Source organism: Anopheles funestus, chromosome 2RL (genome assembly GCF_943734845.2).
Source record: "Anopheles funestus chromosome 2RL, idAnoFuneDA-416_04, whole genome shotgun sequence".
Taxonomy (NCBI): Eukaryota; Metazoa; Arthropoda; class Insecta; order Diptera; family Culicidae; genus Anopheles; species Anopheles funestus.
Genome location: NC_064598.1, coordinates 60699260 through 60719193, shown reverse-complemented (window position 1 = coordinate 60719193; position 19934 = coordinate 60699260). Strand labels below are relative to the sequence as shown.

The 19934-nt window shown below is 39.6% G+C and overlaps 4 protein-coding genes across 7 annotated transcripts; 2 read left to right on the top strand and 2 right to left on the bottom strand.

Moving 5' to 3' along the window:
• Nucleotides 1–112: 112 nt before the first annotated feature.
• On the bottom strand, nucleotides 113–2419 carry LOC125762615 (dynein regulatory complex subunit 3). 2 transcript variants are annotated; one of them, XM_049424936.1, is made up of 8 exons: nucleotides 2133–2419; nucleotides 1595–2057; nucleotides 1320–1529; nucleotides 1113–1253; nucleotides 815–1037; nucleotides 553–747; nucleotides 345–484; nucleotides 113–283 (listed from the first exon to the last, which is right to left on the bottom strand). In XM_049424936.1, the coding sequence occupies exons 1-8, from the start codon at nucleotides 2314–2316 to the stop codon at nucleotides 169–171; spliced, it is 1671 nt and encodes a 556-aa protein (XP_049280893.1). In that variant the 5' UTR covers nucleotides 2317–2419; the 3' UTR covers nucleotides 113–168. The 2 variants fall into 2 exon arrangements, with proteins under 2 accessions (XP_049280893.1, XP_049280892.1); XM_049424935.1 differs by having other exon boundaries at nucleotides 1595–2419.
• Nucleotides 2420–2545: 126 nt separating this feature from the next.
• LOC125762633 (enoyl-CoA delta isomerase 1, mitochondrial-like) lies at nucleotides 2546–3974 on the bottom strand. Its single transcript, XM_049424969.1, has 4 exons — nucleotides 3809–3974; nucleotides 3425–3670; nucleotides 3203–3349; nucleotides 2546–3140 (listed from the first exon to the last, which is right to left on the bottom strand). Exons 2-4 carry the CDS (start codon nucleotides 3659–3661, stop codon nucleotides 2673–2675), a joined length of 852 nt encoding a protein of 283 aa, XP_049280926.1. The 5' UTR covers nucleotides 3662–3670; nucleotides 3809–3974; the 3' UTR covers nucleotides 2546–2672.
• Nucleotides 3975–9816: 5842 nt separating this feature from the next.
• On the top strand, nucleotides 9817–11826 carry LOC125774919 (ornithine decarboxylase antizyme). Its single transcript, XM_049445290.1, is given in 4 exon segments — nucleotides 9817–9911; nucleotides 10319–10439; nucleotides 10441–10489; nucleotides 10561–11826. Coding segments are annotated over 4 exon segments (759 nt in total). The 3' UTR covers nucleotides 11055–11826.
• A 145-nt stretch (nucleotides 11827–11971) lies between these two features.
• LOC125762617 (protein croquemort-like) lies at nucleotides 11972–19215 on the top strand. 3 transcript variants are annotated; one of them, XM_049424945.1, is made up of 5 exons: nucleotides 11972–16130; nucleotides 17033–17760; nucleotides 17856–18697; nucleotides 18787–18877; nucleotides 18973–19215. In XM_049424945.1, exons 2-5 carry the CDS (start codon nucleotides 17320–17322, stop codon nucleotides 19084–19086), a joined length of 1488 nt encoding a protein of 495 aa, XP_049280902.1. In that variant the 5' UTR covers nucleotides 11972–16130; nucleotides 17033–17319; the 3' UTR covers nucleotides 19087–19215. The 3 variants fall into 3 exon arrangements, with proteins under 3 accessions (XP_049280902.1, XP_049280903.1, XP_049280901.1); XM_049424946.1 differs by having other exon boundaries at nucleotides 11972–17215; nucleotides 17299–17760; XM_049424944.1 differs by having other exon boundaries at nucleotides 11972–17760.
• The last annotated feature ends 719 nt before the right edge of the window (nucleotides 19216–19934 follow it).

Below are 19934 nucleotides of genomic sequence, written 5' to 3'. Positions count from 1 at the left end.
GGTTTTTTTTTATTTACAATCCAAGCAATATAATATTTTTCCTCCAAATTAAAGATAATTCTGTACTTATCAAAAACATCCGAAATAAATAATCGAACGAATAATGCATAAATTGCATGACTCGGTTTCAAAAGTAAAATGAACTTAAAATTTTAATTTTGTATTCCATTACACTTCTAACTTGCTTGCGACTTCGTCTAACGCAGTCATGAAGGACTGACGGTGTTGATCCAAAAAGTAGGTGATCTCTAGCACCTTTGCTCTGTTTCGCTTAATTTCAGAACTAGAAAGATAAGATACAATATAAATTAAATGCATTACGTGCTGCATGTATTGTAACTCACTTTTGTAAATCATCGCACAGTTCTTTGACCCAGCTTCGGCTTCGTGTGATTAGTTTATCTTCCCTAGCATCGATTTGCTGCATGTGTTGGTCACGCATGCCCGCTGCCATATTGCTTATAACATCCTTGTCATCTAGAGACTGCAAAATAAAACATAAATTATTTTTATCAAATTTCCTCCCAATTTAAATTCAATATTAAATCAAACCTCCTTCAAAGCCTCTGGCAATTGATCTGCCTGCCCCGAAGCTGCCTTAAACGTTACGAACTGCTGTACAGTATCCACAAGAGCATCACTGAAATTTATCTCTGCTTCACGTAACAACACAAATTGACCCTGCGCCATCTCGATGAATTCGTTTGTCATTTCTTTAATAGTATTTTCAAATGTAGAATTTCCTTCCTGCAAGCGGAACGAATTATAAATCAATATTTCACATATTCTATCAGATCCTTCCGTTTCCGCTAACCTCGGTCCTTTCGAAAAGTTGCATTTCAATACCCATCAGCGTGTGCCAAGTGTCTTCGAACAGGGAATTAAAGCCGCTTTTGCACAAGTTTAGATCATCCAACAATTTTTCCGTTTCGGCATTGTATGTTTTGCTGTTTAGATCGCGTCCCTTCAATCCAGAAACAATATCCTTCGCTAATTTGTATAAATTCTTGTATGATACTAGGAAATTATTGATGATCCTTTTAAAAAAACAAGCATACATTTAGCACAAATAGGTTCGCAACAGTTAACCGAACACTTTGCGCTAATCTTACGTTTGTCCCATTAATTGTGCCTTTTTTCGTTCATCCTGGATGCATCTGCTGTACAGCTCTATTTCTGCTTGACGTTTGTCCTGTTGCTCCAACCCCATCTTGTATATATTCTGGGTAAATGAGTAGGCTTCGTTTCGATAGCTGCAAAAAATAAAGGCTTAAGCTATAAGTACAGATGATGCATATGTAAGTTGTACGGATACTTGCTCATTCTTAAGATCGACTGCTTCTGCTCCTATGCTTAGCAATGCAGCGCCTTCCGGATCACCTAGAAACAGCGATTCAAACAATTGATGGCTATTTAGATGTTCCACAAAACTTTTCGACAGCCGTATTTCGTCATCTCGCTCCTTGGCTGCGTTCGTACGCTCTATTATTTCGATCCTTTCGTGTTCCAAAATGTCGATCAGTTCTCGCCTTAAATTATTATGTTATCACATAGAGCTTAATCTTGTGTACCAGACATCCTTTCGTATACTTACTGAAACTTTTCCTTTCCAGCATCACGTTCGGCGGGTCTGATCAAAATATATTCATAATACTTCAGCTGTGGCAGAAGGGTTGCTAAATACAATCGTAAAGGCTTAGTCGAATCCTGAGCAATAGGATTTTCAGACAGATTGAGCGATCGTAGATCCTTTAAGAATCTCAACCGTTCCAAACCGTTTAGGGTAGTGATATTATTACGTCCCACACTCAGTATTACCAAACGCTCTAGTTTGTCTATGTTCTCGACGCACTTAATTCGATTACCGTACAAAGACAAAATTCTCAAATGTTCCAGATTATTCAGGTTTTCGATTTTTTCAATATAGTTAAACGACAGATTCAATTCTTTCAATTTGGGTAGTCGTGAAAGATTTTCGATTTTATCGATTTTGTTAAAAGATAACGAAAGAACTTCCAAATTTTTCATAACCCAAAGATGATCAATTTTAAGGATGTCTGTAAAACCGAACAAGTGAGAGATGAGATGTAGGTAACACTGTTGAAGCTCTGCTAGGGAACCGTTTTGCTTACTTTGAAACTCCAACCTAATCACGGTAACTGTTTCCAAGTGCAGCTGACTCAGCTGGGCTAATCGTCCGGCTTCCCCTTTATGGCCCTGCTCCAAAATTGCTTTCGTCAACATTTCATTGCTGATTACACCAGGTTCCAGCTCTTTGTTGAAGGATGAATCGGTGGCTAAATTACTTTCACCCATCTTTTTTTTTTTTAATATTTTGAACTATGTTATTATAAACCTCTGTTGGAGAACTATTTCGATTACGCGTGTGCTTGGGTACTGAAGTGTACATCTGTTTGCACAACAAACATAACATCCCTGGTTCATTTCCATGGTAACGAATTTTTCGTTGCAATAGTGATCGTTGATACGAAAAATATCACTTGAATCGGGATGCTAACAAGAAAAATTTAAACAACACAAACAATTTTTACAAGACAAATTGAAAAAATATATATTTTATCCACTTTTGATACAAAAATAAGAATTGCATAACAAATGCTAAGCGGATATTACTAATATATACTGGAACACACGATACTGTCCCTCCGTACTCATTTTTTAGCTTTTTTCTTTAGACTTTCGAGGTAAACTTCCAATCCCTTCTGAACAGCAGGTTGATTAACGGCATAGACAAACAGATCGATATCCTGGGTGCGATTGTCTTCCAGCTCAACTATATCTTTACTGCGCAAACCTTGTTTCGTCATCGCTCGTGCCATAGGAGAAATCTTGCGGAACCGATTCAAAAAGTTGGTTGCCTGCTCCAATGCCTTCTCTTTGCTTTCTGCAATTTCATCAATCATGCCAACCTTCAGTGCCTCGTCCGTTGTGTACATTTTCCCTAACGTCAGGGCCAGTTCAGATTCCCGACGTGAAATAGTGTTACGAAGAGATGCTTGGAACCAAGTCGGTGCTACGATACCCAGTTGAGTTTCGTTTAGTCCAATCGTGTAGTTAGGGCACATGATACGATATTCGCAGCAAAGAGACAATAAGCATCCACCTGCAGGTGCATGGCCCTGTAGCGAATAAAAATACATTATCTTTTTCGTTCATTCATTACTCGAAGTACGGTTCATACATTAATGGCAGCTGCGGTAGGAAAGGGTGAACCGTAAAGTTTGAACCACACATCTTGCAGTGTTGACCAAAAGTCGCGCAGTCGTTCCTGGTTAGGTTTGTACATCTCCATGATGTCCAATCCAGCGCTAAACACGGAATTAGATGACTGGAAACAGAAAATCAGATCAGTATATAATCTCTAGACCTCCAATTACATATGATAGCATCCAACCAGTCTTACCGAAGTAAGAATCATTCCACGGGATTTGTTGTTTTGCAGATCGTCCAACGTTTGCGAGATAGCTTTCAGCAACTCCAGATTCAAGCTGTTAACTGGTGGCCGGTTTAATGTAACGGTAGCATATCCCGTTTGATCGTTCACCTCAGTAATTACCAAATTATTGTTTCCAGCCTCACTGCTAAAATTACGAGCTACTGGAGCTGCCGTACGAATCGCACGGTGAAAAACACGCAGCATTTTCTAACTCTATAAAGTAGTAAAAAGGGGTAAAAATTAAAGAGGAATTGTATCGATGATCAGCCACTGCTATGCTAACTTTGGACTTTGGACCATGGTTGTTATCAACTAGGAGAAAGTCCATTCGTAAAATAATTTCTTCCTTACCTTTTAAGAACTCTTGTACACCAAAAGAAATCGATTGTTTTCTCACGTATGAGTATATTAAATTCACACAATTTTATTAAAATTCTCATAAAACAAAGAAAACAAGATTTACCAAAAGAAACAGTACACGATACCGGAACCAAAATGTAAATAACATGAAATGTCAAAACGCAAACTCAAAAATGCTATCTGGGCATAAGTTTGCTGCCAACAGAATTCAGGAAAATTCATTAGACCTGTTTACACGGTACGGAAAGTGCACCAATTTGTACTTCTCAACGAAAAATTGGCTTAAGTCTGAAATAAGGGCTAAAGTCTGAAACAAGACCCCCCCCCACTCACGGTCATTCATCTGCGTGTCAATTTTTCGTACAGGGTGGTTCGGAGGCTATGCAATGTGGCCTGAATTTGATTTTTTTTACAATTACGATTAAATTGTTAGGAGGTTTTCGCATAGTGAAAAGTGATTTATTCATCGAGAAACCAAGTTCCATACCCTGTTTGTGAAACCGTAAAATTTTCCTCATTTTTGGCCCGAATTTGCCCCATAGCTCGGCCGGTATCCAAGATATCGCCACACTTTCTTCTGGCCATGGCTAGATGGCACTTGTGGCTAGATTTCGTCCATGCACCACTAATCGCTACCATGTCTGTGGCCGGAGCTATTCGCGAAAGCTCCAACGGATCGCCAATCTTTGACCTGTGGTCGATAGATGGCACCAATTGCTTCATTTTCTTCTTCGACGGCCATGCCCTCAGGTGTCTGTGTCTCGAAACATAATTAAAAAAAACACGCAACCGATTGCGAGCCACCCTGCACGAAAAAAAGTCACTCAAATGAGTGACCGTGAGGGGGGGGGGGTGTCTTGTTTCAGACTTTAGCCCGTATTTCAGATTTTAGCCGAAAAGAGATAGCAAATTATAACGAAAAGTGCTCGATTCGGTCAGACGATCCATCACACCCCGACTGCTCGATACATTTTTTTGCTATTTGGGTCCCTCTAGAAAGTTGATAACGTTTTGACAGCTGACGAGCTCAGCTACTCTTGAACAAAAAGGTGTGCAAGCAAGTGATGATTTATCCCCGTGGCTACAGCAGCTCCAGAATTAAAAGTAAAGAAAATCAACAACCATTCTCATCCAGCAAAATGCCGTCGTTAAGTTTTAACATGCGGTAAGTAGGATAAAAATACTACAAGTGTCGTTTTAGTGAATGTAAAATTAAGGTTTGTTACGTGTTTCGCTACTGGTAATGGGAAGAGAGGACTCGTAAAATTTTCTCCAAAATAGCTTCCAGCTTCAACAATGGTTTGTGCTTTGGATCTCGCGTTTAATCAATATTCCGCGTTTAGTTTCATAGACGATTGTGGAAAAGTTTTGTTTGTTTAGTTTATTTGCTAGAAATGTGTTTTTAAGTTTCACATGAATGTGTATTACTCTATCGTGGAATGTATCGCCATTTTGTTTGCCTTGCACCCATGCACTACGATATATTGTGTGTGCGTGTGAATGACACGTCTGTGTGTTAGTTGGTTACATCGCAAAAGTACCTTTTTTTCATCCGTTGCCAACCGGAGTTTGCGCACTCAAGGAAGGGAAATTTGTAGCGAAACAAACATGATTTTGGTAAATAATGTTTTGTTTTGCTTTAGTCCATATGAGTTTTGTTGCATTTGATCGCATATATCGTACAATGCGCGAATTGCGAAAGCCATGATAAGCCATAAGATGATTAGTATCGCTCGGGTTGGTATAGGTCGTAATATACCGTTAGTGTGCGAAGACATTGGTATGTGTGCATAATGTATACCGCCTGTCTATGAACACATTGAGCCTGCTTTGTTCTCTAAGCACACGGGGATCATTTTCTTCCTACTGGAAGCAATCGAGATGCGCATCTAGATGATTCCATGCGTTACCATGGTAATAGGTTTATTTATGTTTTATTTAGGAGACAGTAAAAGTAGCGATAGTGCAATACACTTCACTTGTCTGCTTCCTACCGCACTGTATGACAAGGAAACGCTGAACTTCCTCAATGTTTAAAGAAACTCATCAGTTGACTGCATCCAGAAAAGGTACCTTCCAGACTCGTCGCCATGTACAGTTGACCTGAGCTGCCCTTAGCTGACCAATGTTGATAGCGAACGACGCCATTCCGTAATACGACCACCATTTGAGCGTAGTGTTATGCATTCTATTTTTAGAGCGGCGTCGACCATCAACTACGATCGCAATGTTTGGTAAAGCAGAAGGGAATTTCACGACCCGGTTAGCCCCCCCCCCCCCAATACACAGGGAGTTTTTTGATCGCATGTAGTTCGGTTAGATTCGTCAACAACGCAACTATAGTACAATAGTCAATGATCGATCAGTTTGATTCGAGAAATAACAAGACTGTTTCATGAGCCTCGATTCGATCAATCAGATCGTCGGTACATCGCTGTCTTCGTTGTTCACTATTAGTTGAATTGATCGGTTTATCATCAACGATCGATCCAGAAGTTGCGACTTGTTTACGTTCAACGTTTGGTGCAGCATTTCGCAATGATTCTCTTAATCCGATTAAACATTGATTGGTGATTGCTCCACGAGTTTATATTGACATGAGTCATCATGATGAAATTGAGGGTATATAAAGTACATTTCTTATTTAAATGTCATTGTAAAACCCGCAGATCTTGTTACAGAGACGCATTGGAAACACCAGTTCCAATCCTTATGTATACAAAACGTTTATAATTCATACGATACTTCCTGTATTGTCTACCCTTTATCTTATCTTGCGAGTGACGATTCTTCGTTTAATTTGTTACATGCCGTCTGACCGTGCGTCCACAATCACACGGGCGCTCTCAATCGATGGTTCAAACTTTGATAAGAGGTTCTGAATTATCTAGGAAGACCAGTATGGCTTATTTTCCTTTTTGTCATCGTTCCAACTGCGTCACAGAAAGTAATGGTATGGCGTGTGTTGCTGTTGTTTTTGAGGCACGTTCGTGCTGCTCGGTCGGGGTATTCTTATGTTTGTTGACTGTGGAAAGTTCCCTTCTCTTCTTTTGTGGTTCACCTTGAAACCTCGTGGACATTCGCATTTTAAACGCAGCATTTTTGGCAAATTTGTTATAGCTTGATACATGCCACACCTACTACTAGGGTTGTATAAATCCAATGCCCCGTTGAGGGTTGTTTTCCTTTATGCGTACAACGAGAATGGTGTGCAGGAAGACAAATTCCTTGGTATTGTAAGATATATATTTAACCGTCATCAAATGAGCGTTCTTCTTCTTCTTATTTGTGGCACTACAATCGCATTTGCTCCCCAGTCCTGTCGTTTAAAGACCGGCACCGCTATCATCTCCACCACCTGGACGTCCCCCGAGAGTGATGAATTTAATGAATGTTCTTCTTCTTTCTTGGCTTAACGATCTATAAGGTCACGTCTACCATTTCTGGCTTACTAGACTTGTTTTGACCACATAGCCGGATAGTCAGTCCATGCTGCGGGGGGACGCGGTCCGGATGGGATTTGATACCCAGTCCTGTAGTGTGGAACTGGCGCCATGGTGTAACACATACACCACTAGGCCGTCTCTATGATGAATGTTACATTGTATAATTTTAGTTTAAACAATTCCAATACGAATGCTCACCCATAACACGAATGTTATCATGCAAAGTTTTCAATCCTTACCAGCAGTACAGTACATTAAAAATGTATTTCCTGCCTACCGTAGTTAACCATGATACGCACACGCCGTTCCCTAAAAATGTTTTTGGAACTATTTTTGGGTTGCCAAACGAATCGGTTTCGCACTCGAAATTCATCTCTCTACACAACAGAGGGAAGAGGATGTACGTCATACAAGGTAGCTGTTTAATTTTAAATGTACACACATTGACGCAACGATCAACATACACACAAAAAGAGCGCTTGCTGAACGCACGAGCAAACTTATCTCTCGTACAGTGGACTTATTTCGCTCACGTGTTCAGTGGAGGAATGTTTAGCTGTAAAAAAATTCTTTAAATTTGACTCGCGAAGAAAGATGTCTTTGCAAAATGGCAATGAACCTTTGATGTTTTGGGTACTATTATGGGCTGGACCGTTTTTTTCTTTAAATAAAGAATACTCCCGTACTAGTGGATCTAATCCCCCACCTGGTATGTTTGTATGGCTTCTTCGCATCAACGTTAATTTGGCACAAGTTCAAGGTAAGAAAAAGGCCCGTGTCTTTCCGCGTGCAATGTAGCAACCACGTGTTGGGAGCAACGGGAAGATTATTTCGACACAGAAAAGTACATACTTATTGTTATTTCTGTCTCATTAATGCTTTACCATGTTTGCCGGTAAACTACGATAAGAAATAGAAAAAAAAAGAAATTTCCTACCATTTGTACCCGGGGATGGTGTACATAAAACAGCGCTCTAATACTATTACACCAACCTTTAACTACACAAAAGTGTGTGTGTCTTTTCTTCTTCTAATTTTAACGAATGTTTCGATCCTTACATCTGCCACATCATCCCGTATGCTTTAAACAAAACACCCGCATCGTTTGAATTCGATCTGTACGATCTCTCATGTCGAGATGTATGATGCGATACAGAGATTTGTTTATAATTGTAGCTCACTGATGTTTTTAATTAAATAATTTGATGTACATAAGGAACTCTAACTCACACTACCAAACACGCAGGTTGATCGTGTACCGACTGTCGATACGCAGAGTGTAGAATTCACGCGCACTTGCATCCAAATGGTGAATCCTGAAAATGAGCAAGTGCGCAATTTTTAAAATGACAGTGAAACAGAAAAAAGCATTTGCGGTAAAATTGTTTACACCAACAACAAACAGTCAAGCGTGAATATGGTGATCGAGATAAAAATACTCGACGAATGACACATTTTTTTCCCTTCACTGTTTTGGGAAGGAGGGCTTGAATAATACACAGTCGGATTTTGCAATGATTTCTACAGCACGTTATATGTCGAACGCCAGTGGAAAATGCGTCTCAAATTTTGATTTGCAAACTGTCAAAGAAAGTTGAACTGTATGTAAATAAGACTGCACGATCATGTTATTGTAAAAGACATAAAATGTATATGTATCCATGTCAGGGGAGAAAATGGCCATCACGTGTTTATTGTTGATCGTTTGTAGTATCATTCTCGTCAATCATACGCCGTAATGCCACAGTGTTTCAAGTAATTGGCACCATACATGAAACACTGTGATTTAGAGAGCACAATTGCTTTTGAGTTGGAAATTGATCAACGATTGCTACTACACCCAACAATCTCAACCCTTCGCGTACAACGGGTATGAGCGAAAACATACACAGCTGTAACCTTTATTGTCTTTATTTTATTTTTACTTATTTCCCATCTCCCCTCTATGTAAATGATATGAACCTCCGAAGCGACAATGTCTTTAGTTTTCGTAAACATACGAACAACAGCGAAACCAACGAACCACCCCAAGCATCCGCCATCGCTCGACGCTGCTTCTTGGCAATAAAAAAGCACACACATAGCACTTTCGTGGCAGCAGCGTTAATGTGTTAATGTGTGTTAGTAATGAAGGTTTTGGTCGGCTATTATATTTTGCGATCCCTTTCAACGCCCCGGCTTGCGGAAAAGACAATCAGTCGGCGTTTGTCCGAGAAAATGCGCGCTATTATGTACGACGAGATCTCGTGAAGTGAATTGCAGAATTTTCTGAAGCAACGCACAGTTTGCAAAAAGCGTCTTTTGGTAGTGAAGCCGATACATAAGCTCAGACCAAGAATAATTCTTATTCGATCGGATTTATCGTAAATTTAACGCACAGTTTATAGTGAAAGTTTTATTTCAAAAATCGTATTCAGTAATACAAACCAAACACTGTAAAAAAAATAAAGCAGAACGATACAAAGTTGCGGTTGGTGTGCTGCGTAAACTTCTGTGATTTGTATATTTTGTTTTGTGCTTAGTTTGCAATCATCAAGTGTGATCGTTATTAATATGAAGGTTCCTACTTGCGCATTTGATGCTACGCCCGGTGCTGCTACATCGGAGTCGGCTAACCGAACCGGCATAATGGAGAGAACTCTGGCAATGTAAGTCCTTCTCTACCATAACTAGCACAGTTTGTCAGATCAGGAAACCTTTAAATTTGTAAACAACTATTACAACCTGATTAGAAGCGGATGGGTCCATGTAGAAATTACTGCACCGCATAATACGCTTGGAATAATTAATCTCGTCGTTATGCAAGTAATTTTGTTGCAGTGCTATCAAGATCGAATGCATTACTAGTATTGAACTGCACACTGTTTTACATAACAGCAACGCAGCCTAGTCAGACGTACGGTAAACATGATCCGCATAATGAATGATCTTTTCGTAGCAGTGTCGAAGCAAATTTGTTGATAACTAAATGTTGGTTTAAACTGTGGTTTAAACCTTAACTAGTATTTTTGTTTTTATTGATATTTATTTTATGTTATTTATTCCTATTTTACAGTGAGCCAAGTCTTAGTAGTAGTAATCGTACGAGTAAACGTACGATTTCTTCCTCCTCCTCGTCTTCGACGGCCTCCGACTCTTACTGTGTTTCGTTGGCTGTAGGACCGCTGTGGTGGTCCTGATGTCCCAACAATCAGGACCGATCACGATAGGGCGTCTCCCTTGAAGGGTAAGCATGGATAAATTGTGGATCTCTGCTGTGCAGTAGAAATAAGCTAATACTTTGATTTTTTTTTGTAGAATACAATCGCAAGGATTCTTTCGATTCGACAACGACCACCGCTTCATCTGAGTACTATGATCTGGATTTCCCCGAATCAACCGTCGATTACTTAAACCACCAGGAAGCTGCTGTAATTCAGGAAGTGTTGAGCCAATCTGCTCCAACACCCATCACACTGAAACTTTTCGTAACACCGCAGAAATGCAGCAGCTGGGAGACGGTCTTTAACCCAATCGATAACATTCTGTACGTGTCGCTGCCGTCGGCGATGTCGCACGAGGCGTCGAAGCATTCCTTCATTTCACTTCTCGAGTTTGCCGAAGAGAAGCTGGAATGCGACGCGGTTGTGCTGTGCATTCGCAAGGATCGACTCGACCGCCCGAACTTGGTACGGACGTTCTCTTTTGTTGGTTTTCAGCCACTCAGCCCAAAATCTCCGCTAGCTCCACCGCACATCGAGGAGCAACAGAGAAATGAGTATCTCTTCATGATCTACAGCATCGAGGAGTAGAAACATATGGAAATCCATTTCATTATGATCCATCCTACCATCCATCATCGAGGATCATAGCTTCTCAGCAGGAAGGCGTGCGTGGGTACTTTCGTATCAAAATGAAATTTGTGTCTTTGGACCGACGCTAGTAAGATACATACAAAAAACCGACGTTCGGTCTGGATGTGAGCAGAATCAACAACTCGCGTGCTCTTAAACGATAAGGACGAAATTGACACACTGAGCTTCGATTGGTGGCAGAGATCGTTGCACTCCAAATTGGTGCTGCTAATGTTCGTCCGTTTTGATACGATCGTATGGTACACAGTGCAGAACATAAATATGCATCAGCAATGAAAAAACATATTAAGCGATAACCATCAGTGAACAACAGCAGCGCTTGTTGAATGGTTTCTTCAGTGAAAGTTCCATCTTTTCACCCATTCTTAATGCAGCAAAACCGAAGGCATCCATGTAAAGCCTTAGAAGATAACATTTCCCTTTTTCGAAGATTACAATACCAGCTAGGTTCTTCACAACAACAAACACGCGTTACATGAACGAACGTTGAAGATATTTTATAGCGTACATAATACTACACACTATAGTAGAATACTAATGGGAACGAAAATTAAAGAATGAAGAAAAAAACATCATCAGAATCGGTATCACGATCTAGCCCGTCGAAATACTTGCGATTTGTAATTGTTTAAGAGAAATGCTACTATCTGGTAATCATAAAAAAATGCTAGAAAAAGTAAAAAAAAAACAAAAAAAACTATAAAAAAAATCACAAAAATATCCAGTTTATTGTTTAAACAACACAATGATTTTTTCCATATCATTAAATAACAAGAGTAATTCAGAACTAACAGAAGGAACAAATTACACAAAAATTATCAAAAAATACATTGTTACGAAAAAATACGCCAGTAACAACAAAAATCAGGAGTTAGAAAAAGATGCAAACATAATGTCCAGCTAGGGCTCTCCCACAAGGTACATGTTTTAGAGGATGTAAAATTCAACATAACTAACGTGCAAAAGGAGCGCCTCAGAAACCGAGTAACGAATCGACGAGAGATTGAAGACTTCTTCGGTACGAGACAAACAGCTAGTGCCAATGAAAGCGAAAGGAGCGAAGAATAGATGCATTGAAAAGATCCTGATTGTGAATATGATTTCCTCCGTCGCGTAAGTTTAACGGTAGGACAGAAAGGAAAGGTCTCGTGCCGAAAGGAGATTTGTTGATGTCGTTAATTTTGTTGCTGTGTTGAGCAGCTTGGCAGATGTTTTGTTTTGTTATATCTTTTTATAATGCCTTGGTTTAGTTGCTGACAACCATAATAACAACCAGTACTTACTGAACGCTGCAATGCGTATGCATAAAGGAATAGAGCAACTCTTTCGTTCACCGATGGAAGATCATACTTTTTCTGGCACGTTTATATAACATTTATTAGAATTAAGCGCTTATGTTATACTTATAATACGTAGATGTAATTCTTTTCTTATCCTTTTTTCTGAATTTGCAAAGATTCCACCACCGATGATGGTATTGTAATGCTTTAATTTGTAGCAGAATTTTGAACAGTTTCTCTCTGCATCGAATCATTCGAGCTTATGAATCTATCTGGTTTGTAGAATACTAATAATCGTTGACATTGAAACGGCGTAAATGTTTCTAAAGCCTATTTCCACAACCTGTAGAATCATGCAAAAAATGAAAACGAAGCAGTAGATCAAAACAACTGTTAAGCGTATAAAAGGAAAATGTTTCAAACAGCACGACACGAAAACGGGAATGTATCTCAAAGCATGCAGGGACGAAGTAAGCATGAATCAAAAAAGGCAAAATCTTGAGTTGAAGTGTAGTAAAAGCAGGACGTTCTAACGATTGCATTAAAAAAAAATGTTGTTCTCGTTTACTTCTTACCCAACTTTATATGTTGTTATTGGGTTCGGAAACGAGAGCGTACAGTACGCAACCCTACATATATATATTATTCTTATTACTATTTTTATCCATCAGAACAAACAAAAATATATAATACAGAGCTTTTTAGATACATTTTCAATTTCCATACGATTGATTATCTTGTATTTTGTTTCACCATCTTTCTGAAAACAAACTGTGCTTGATAACAATTCATACGAAATAAAACTTGAAGTGATTATACTTTTGTGGTGTGAACACTGATTCGACTCTAGCTGCTGGAACGAAATAGTTACAGGTTTTAGTGAAACATGCTAATTTAGCATTTATCTTGTTTTATTATTAAATTTCATTTTATATTTCTTCTGTCCAGATACTAACACACATGAAACTTTTGTTAATTAACCGCAATAGAAAACAGTCAACAAAGATAGTTTCCTTATACTAACTAAATTTTAAAGAGTTGAACTATTATTGAAAGTGCTATGAATATTCCGAATGTTTTCACTTTACTGCCATACAGCTTTTTTCATTGTAAGTAAAAATATGCGTTTTTGCCGTTGCTTTATTATTCTCCCATGTTTTAATCATTTTTCTATGGTGATGTCTAATGATAAACTCAATTATAAATCTTCTATACAGCGATAGACATGCCTGTTGATGCATTGATTCATGATAGCACCAAATGATAACACACGGCGTGCAATTTTACAAACAAACCGAACTAAATTAACATTCTTTACACACGTGTTGACCCACATTCGACCTACGCGGATTTCTCCGGAACGCATCATTCGCGTAACTCGAGAAATAACTATTAAAATTAAAATTTTGTAAATTAAGATCGAAGTACTTATTTCGCGTACAGAGATAATACGCGATCACTCTTTTCTAGTACATGTTTCATTTCGTTAATATAAACTTCATGTCTCGTAAACATTGTGACAATTTTCTTATCATTGTCATTCAAACGATCGTACGAAATTCTCTTATTAGAATCATTAGAGGTATCCAGATCTGAAATTGGGTATGGGGATTGTCTATGCAGTTGTAATGAGAATGTAAGAATTATCAATTAATGATACCAAATGTTCACTATATTTTTTAAACTCTGCTACTTAAACGAGTCTTTTCTGTTTCATTTTTGTGTAAATCCATTGGAGTTGTAGGGGCCCCGAGCAGGTGCAGTAGCGGCCTCCAAAAATGTCCCCTACCCCCCCGGGGTCAGCACTTTTGAAAACAGTAAAATCCCCGGTTTTTTGTCAAAATTCAGTTCATCGAGAGTGTGACCATACTTTTTTGGGCCCCAATTACCATTCCGCCTAGGGCCTCCGACAAGCTTGATCCGTCACTGGGTTAAGGTCGTATCTTTCTGATCGCTGTTACCCGGTACGGATATGCGACTTAGATTTCGTTCTGGGTTCCGCCGACTAGACTATCGCCCCTCAAGGAAAGGTTGTTGAACGCCAGGAGATTGTTCGTAGTGGGTGTAATAAATGACCATGTTGACTCTTCTACGCTACTTTCGGCCATCAACGTATACGTGCCTGCCCATGCTCTTCGGGTGCGATCCTTGCTAGGGTGGAAAATTCGTATATTTGAGTTTTTGTGTTTGTTTGATGAAATGGGAATTGCGCGTGCTTTACCTCAATGTATCAATATTACATTTCAATTTCTCACTTTTGTAAACCCATCCAGAGTAACCGTAAAAAATATTACACGAATACGACGATAGACAATTGGAAAATTTTATATTTCGTTTATGTACAATTGCTATGTATTATGTATTATTGCTATGTAAATTATGTATTATTGCTTAACAATTCTTTAGAGAAAAATAATAATAAACATCCGTTTGGCTTTAATCCTACAACTCCACTGCTTAACATAATCTACACTAAACAGACAGACGGTCGAATGGGCCCATTGCTGCAGGGTTCATGTGTTTATTAATTTGTGGTTAGACATTCGATTCGGGCTAATCAGGAACTCAATATGGTTTGATGGTTATAACATCAAAGAGACTTTGAAACAATTCAGTTTGTTTCGTCTCAGATAAGGAAGTAGATATTTATTGATAGGGTGAGATCTTTGTCATAAGCGGAGTAAAAATCTGCCATCTTTTCGAGAGAGCGCTACGAATTGAATGTACTTAACAGAGCACATATGAGGTTGTAGGAATGAGGTCCACCAGAGACATTAGGATGATAAATTGGAAGATTAGCAAGCCGTTAACCAAAACTCGTTTGCTTTACCTGTTCAACAAGTAAGACAACTTAAGCCGTATAACTCTACTAAATAGATGGATTTATTCGTAACATCAGTTGTATATCCATAGTTTCTGACCTCAACAGTAGTGAAAAGGGAAACGTAGCTTTAATTCAATCTTTCTGCTAACAGTAAATGATTTTGATTGTTCTTCTATTGTTTTTATTACGTACATCAATTATAACTAAATTCAGAATGCTGATGCCATAATACTAATGTGCTTTTAATTACTATACATAATTGCTGCACAGTTCATGTAAAAAAGACGGTTCAAAAACCACACCTGTTTAGTTTAGATCAGCTCTTGCTAATGACAAACGGCATGAAATTAGGTAGACGATTGTCCTAGTATTTTTAAGCTACAAATCGATATCTTTATTGCAACAAGGTGCGCTTAGTGGTGTCTGTAGAACTTATCAAAAGTGATCTAATAACAATTGTCACTAAATCGTTTAAAGTGAATATTCAAACATATCGCTACCGCCGCTTGACGACCACGACGTACGAACGCGCGGAATGCGAGGTTCACCGTCCTTTGACCAACAGCGTAAGTGGTGCGGTACCGACTTAACCGAACTAACCGTCACCAATAAATTACTATACCTGATAAGATTGTTATCGGCGTACTTATTGAGGGGGTGGACACTGCAGCTTATCCGCGTTCCTTTTCCAATACAAGCTTATCAGGAATTCTTAATCCAACATCATCGACTAACCAGCCTTGGGCAAGATAAGATCAAACCCTCGATCGACTTCTCCTTTCTGACGACATCGGCACAAACAATAGCCGAGTGCAGTTCATACCGGGGGAGTTTCTTTTAATTGTCGTAAATTGATTTTCTCCTTTTTTGCACACGGTGCTACGAGATTTTTGCCAATCAGTGCAGCTTGTGAATGTGGGTACAATTGTTAATGGTTTGTACGATGTGTTGGTTCGACTGGTTTCAGAATAGGGAATGTTTAGATAACACGCACAAATTTTGGTTATAGAACTAAAATCTATTGTTTACAAAGTTGAACCTTCTTGTGCAGTTTTGTGTAATAAAAAAAATGGAAATGTAATAGACAGGAAATAATTATCGATGTTGTGTGTTTTGTGAAACCGTTTGAATAATGCAAAAAACGCATTCAATAGTGTGAAAGAAGCGGGTGTCCTTTGTGTGTACTTCGAGAAATGATCATCTTGCAGCTGATCATATTTTCTCATTCGATGTAGAGATAGAGGGTGTTGAACAAACACTCGAAAATTTTACCATGCATGGTGTGCATCTGTTTGCATTTAAATCCTTTCTACCTTGGACTGATGATGCAACGAATCGATTACAGCTGATTAAAATATGACAGTGATTGCATCTACTAGTGTGTTATTGTGCTACTGTGTATACTACAGCTTAATCGATCAATCGATCTTTATTCATTCTAGTGCAATAAACAATCTGAACAATCGGGTTCAAAGCAACGGAAGAACAAAAATAAAACCGTAATGAAACAGGTCAAGATAAACCGTGTGCAATAAACAATATCTCATTCAATATGATATCTTATACAGAGCAGCGATGTACTAAAACAAAACAAATCAAAAATATCAAACATTTAAACGTACACAGAAACACACAGAAAGTTAGCAATATCATCGATGGATTACTTTGAAAGAAAAGATTACGAGTCCGAGGGGGTTGAAATTGATAAATTTAATCGGTATTACAGCACCATAAGTAATATACTACGCACAATCGTACAACAACCACTAGCACACCTACCGTTTCTCTAATCTGGCAGTTTATCTTTATAGTACCCAACACGCTCAACACAAGGCAGTAAAAAGTGTGGCTAAAAAAAACAATACCTTTGTAACGTAAACTGTTTTGCGACAAGAAAGGGAAAATCAGAAACATCCCGATAAAGGTAACACGGGCTGTGTAATCTAGGCTCTTTCCAAGCTGCGGCTTCATCTTGGAATAAGCAGTGTCAAAAGGTTAGTAGCGTAGTCCTTCGTAGTACAGTGCCACGTACGGGTGGTTAGCGTGTGTGCCGTGGTAACGTTATTTTCCCTGTCAGTATATCGGGTCGTCCGTTACCATGTGCTGCTGTTCGAAGCGATATTCTAACACTGCCAAAAAGCTATGGGCATTTGGTGGTGTCGTGGCCATCTTTGTGGCGGCCGCCTTCTTCGGATTTGGTCTGCCAGCCATCATTGATGCCGTAGCGCTGACTGAATTCCGCATCAAGGAAGGTGCCCGTGTGTACGAGAACTTCTTTGATGGTGAGGTGCCGATCTTCTTCGATATCTACCTATTCAATTGGACCAATCCGGAGGAGATCCGGAATCCGGATGTGCGTCCAAATTTTGTGCAGATGGGACCGTACGTCTTTTCCGAGCGTCATGAGCGTGGTATGGTATCGTTCAATGCTAACGATACGATCACCTTCAACCAGAAACGCATCTGGCACTATATTCCCGAGCTCTCGAACGGCGATTACCTCAGCGACCGTGTTACCACACTTAATCCAATCCTAGCGGTAAGATACGCAAACGCATCGACGTAATGTAAATGTACCACGTTGACGCACTACCTGCTTTTTTGTTCTATAATATCCTTATCGTTTCTCATTAGACTGTCGGCAAAACGCTGGAAGGTGACCCTCTGCTGCCCCTCCTCGATAATATTATCATGGGAAACAATCTTGCCGAATTTCTTTACGAAGATGTGCCCGTTCGTGAGATGCTGTTCGATGGACATCCCGACTTATTGTTAACCACTTTACGAGATTTGCTCGCCGCATTACCGCCAGGAACCGTGCCAGACATTAACCTGCCACCCTGGGAAGGCTTCGGATGGTTCGTGGAACGCAACGAAAGTCTCACATATGACGGGACGTTCCAAATGGGTACGGGCGTGGATAATCGCATCAACACGGGCGTTATGCGCCAGTGGAACAACGCTCCCCAAGTGCCTAACTATCGTGGCATCTGTGGACAAGTGCGCGGATCCGCGGGTGAAGTGTGGCCACCGATGGGACGAAATTTGGACAGTGACAACATTCCGCCACTAAACATCTTCCTGCCTGATCTGTGCAGTGCGATCACGCTGCGTCACGAGCGTGAGTTTACTGTGCACGGGCTCGACGGAGAGCTATGGGTTGGAGATGCGCGTAACTTTGACAACGGACACACAATCCCGGAAACGGAATGCCAGTGTACATCTCCTGTGGAGCAGTGTCCTTTCTATCGGCCCGGTGTGCTCGATGTTTCGGAGTGCAAATTCGGTGCGCCACTAGTGGTTAGCTATCCACATTTTTATCTCGCACATCCTAGTTACCGAACTGCCGTTACTGGAATGAACCCGGACAAAGGCAAACACGAATTCCGTTTCGCATTGCACCCATTCTCAGGAATTCCCATGACCGCTAATGGGCGCATTCAATATAACATGCATCTCAGGGATAATGGCATGGTGTAAGTATTGTGCATCTTAAATGTTTTCTTTTACTGTTGAAAAAAAAACAGTAACCACCCAACCGCCTCTGTTCTTCTGTTCATTTAAGTTTGTTCCGAGACGTACCAGATATTGTTATTCCCGCATTCTGGATTGAACAACGTATGGTTCTTACTGAAGACATTGCTGATGATCTTAAAGTAAGTATGGCGCCGTAAATGGTGCGTGCAAATACTTGCCCATTCTAATGCCATTCTAATGCATTCTAATGCCCATTCCTATTATGACTTTCTAGCTTATCGAAAACCTGCGATGGGGCTTCATCTATACGTCATTCGCCTTATGTGGGGTCGGTGCATTACTTCTCGGTTTATCGCTTTACGCAGCCTTCTTCGTGTGGAAAGATTAAGCTTAGACGTTATAGTTGTAACGACAAACCTGATTCAGTGATTCATTAAGTATTTGCTATTAAAATTATTGTTAGGAATTTTCACTAATAAAACTGGGATAAAAACGATAAACCATTTGCTTAGCATAACTTCGATCATAAGTCTATCCTTATTTATGATGTGAGGCTAATTGTATTGATCGTACAACAAGCCTGGTAAGTTTGGTCTAGGTAGATTTACCTACCAGATGTTATTATTTGCAATATAAAAATCCATCGTCAAACTAAGCTAAGTTCTTCCATTCGGATGATCCCTTTACCCTCTATGCCTGAACAACTGTCCGGTGAAGTTTGGTTTTCATTAAATAATTTTCCATCCCTGTTTGATGTTGCCTATTTTTGTCGTTTAAATTATATTTCGTCTGTATGTTAAGCCTTCTTCGAGTCCGTCTGAATTACTATTTATCCTTCGTCTGGCAATCTCAACAGGATCGGGTTTATGTCTCATTTCGATAAAATAAACAAATATACGTCTGTTTTTAAATTGCTGATAACACAATGTTACTTATTGTGTTTCGTTATACAGGTAAATCTTATAACCCGCTGATAGCCGTATCTTATCTTTATCCAGAAAATGATATTTTCTCTTTTGTAGTGATTTGTTCAGAAGGTAAGAGGATACTAATAGTATGGACACATGCCGTGTGAAATCCTCACTGCTATTAAGGGAGCAGATTGCTCGTACAAGAGCGAAATCTTTCTTGCATAGAAACTCTAACATTTATTCAAATTTCGCCGTGCAATCCTTGTTGTGGTGGTGGTGTATGTGATAAACGGTGCCGATCCATACGGCAGGACCGGGGATCAAG

Bases quoted from the DNA above. Each gene is read 5' to 3' on its own strand.
- LOC125762615 (XM_049424935.1), bottom strand. From the start codon at position 2,316: ATGGGTGAAAGTAATTTAGCCACCGATTCATCCTTCAACAAAGAGCTG. The intron at 1,254-1,319 runs GCAAGTATCCGT...TATTTTTTGCAG, and splicing joins GCAGTCGATCTTAAGAATGA to CTATCGAAACGAAGCCTACT. The intron at 1,038-1,112 runs GTAAGATTAGCG...TTTTTTTAAAAG, and splicing joins GCACAATTAATGGGACAAAC to GATCATCAATAATTTCCTAG.
- LOC125762633 (XM_049424969.1), bottom strand. From the start codon at position 3,661: ATGCTGCGTGTTTTTCACCGTGCGATTCGTACGGCAGCTCCAGTAGCT. The intron at 3,350-3,424 runs GTAAGACTGGTT...TTCTGTTTCCAG, and splicing joins GTGGAATGATTCTTACTTCG to TCATCTAATTCCGTGTTTAG. The intron at 3,141-3,202 runs GTATGAACCGTA...TATTCGCTACAG, and splicing joins CTACCGCAGCTGCCATTAAT to GGCCATGCACCTGCAGGTGG.
- LOC125762617 (XM_049424945.1), top strand. From the start codon at position 17,320: ATGTGCTGCTGTTCGAAGCGATATTCTAACACTGCCAAAAAGCTATGG. The intron at 17,761-17,855 runs GTAAGATACGCA...GTTTCTCATTAG, and splicing joins CACTTAATCCAATCCTAGCG to ACTGTCGGCAAAACGCTGGA. The intron at 18,698-18,786 runs GTAAGTATTGTG...TGTTCATTTAAG, and splicing joins CTCAGGGATAATGGCATGGT to TTTGTTCCGAGACGTACCAG.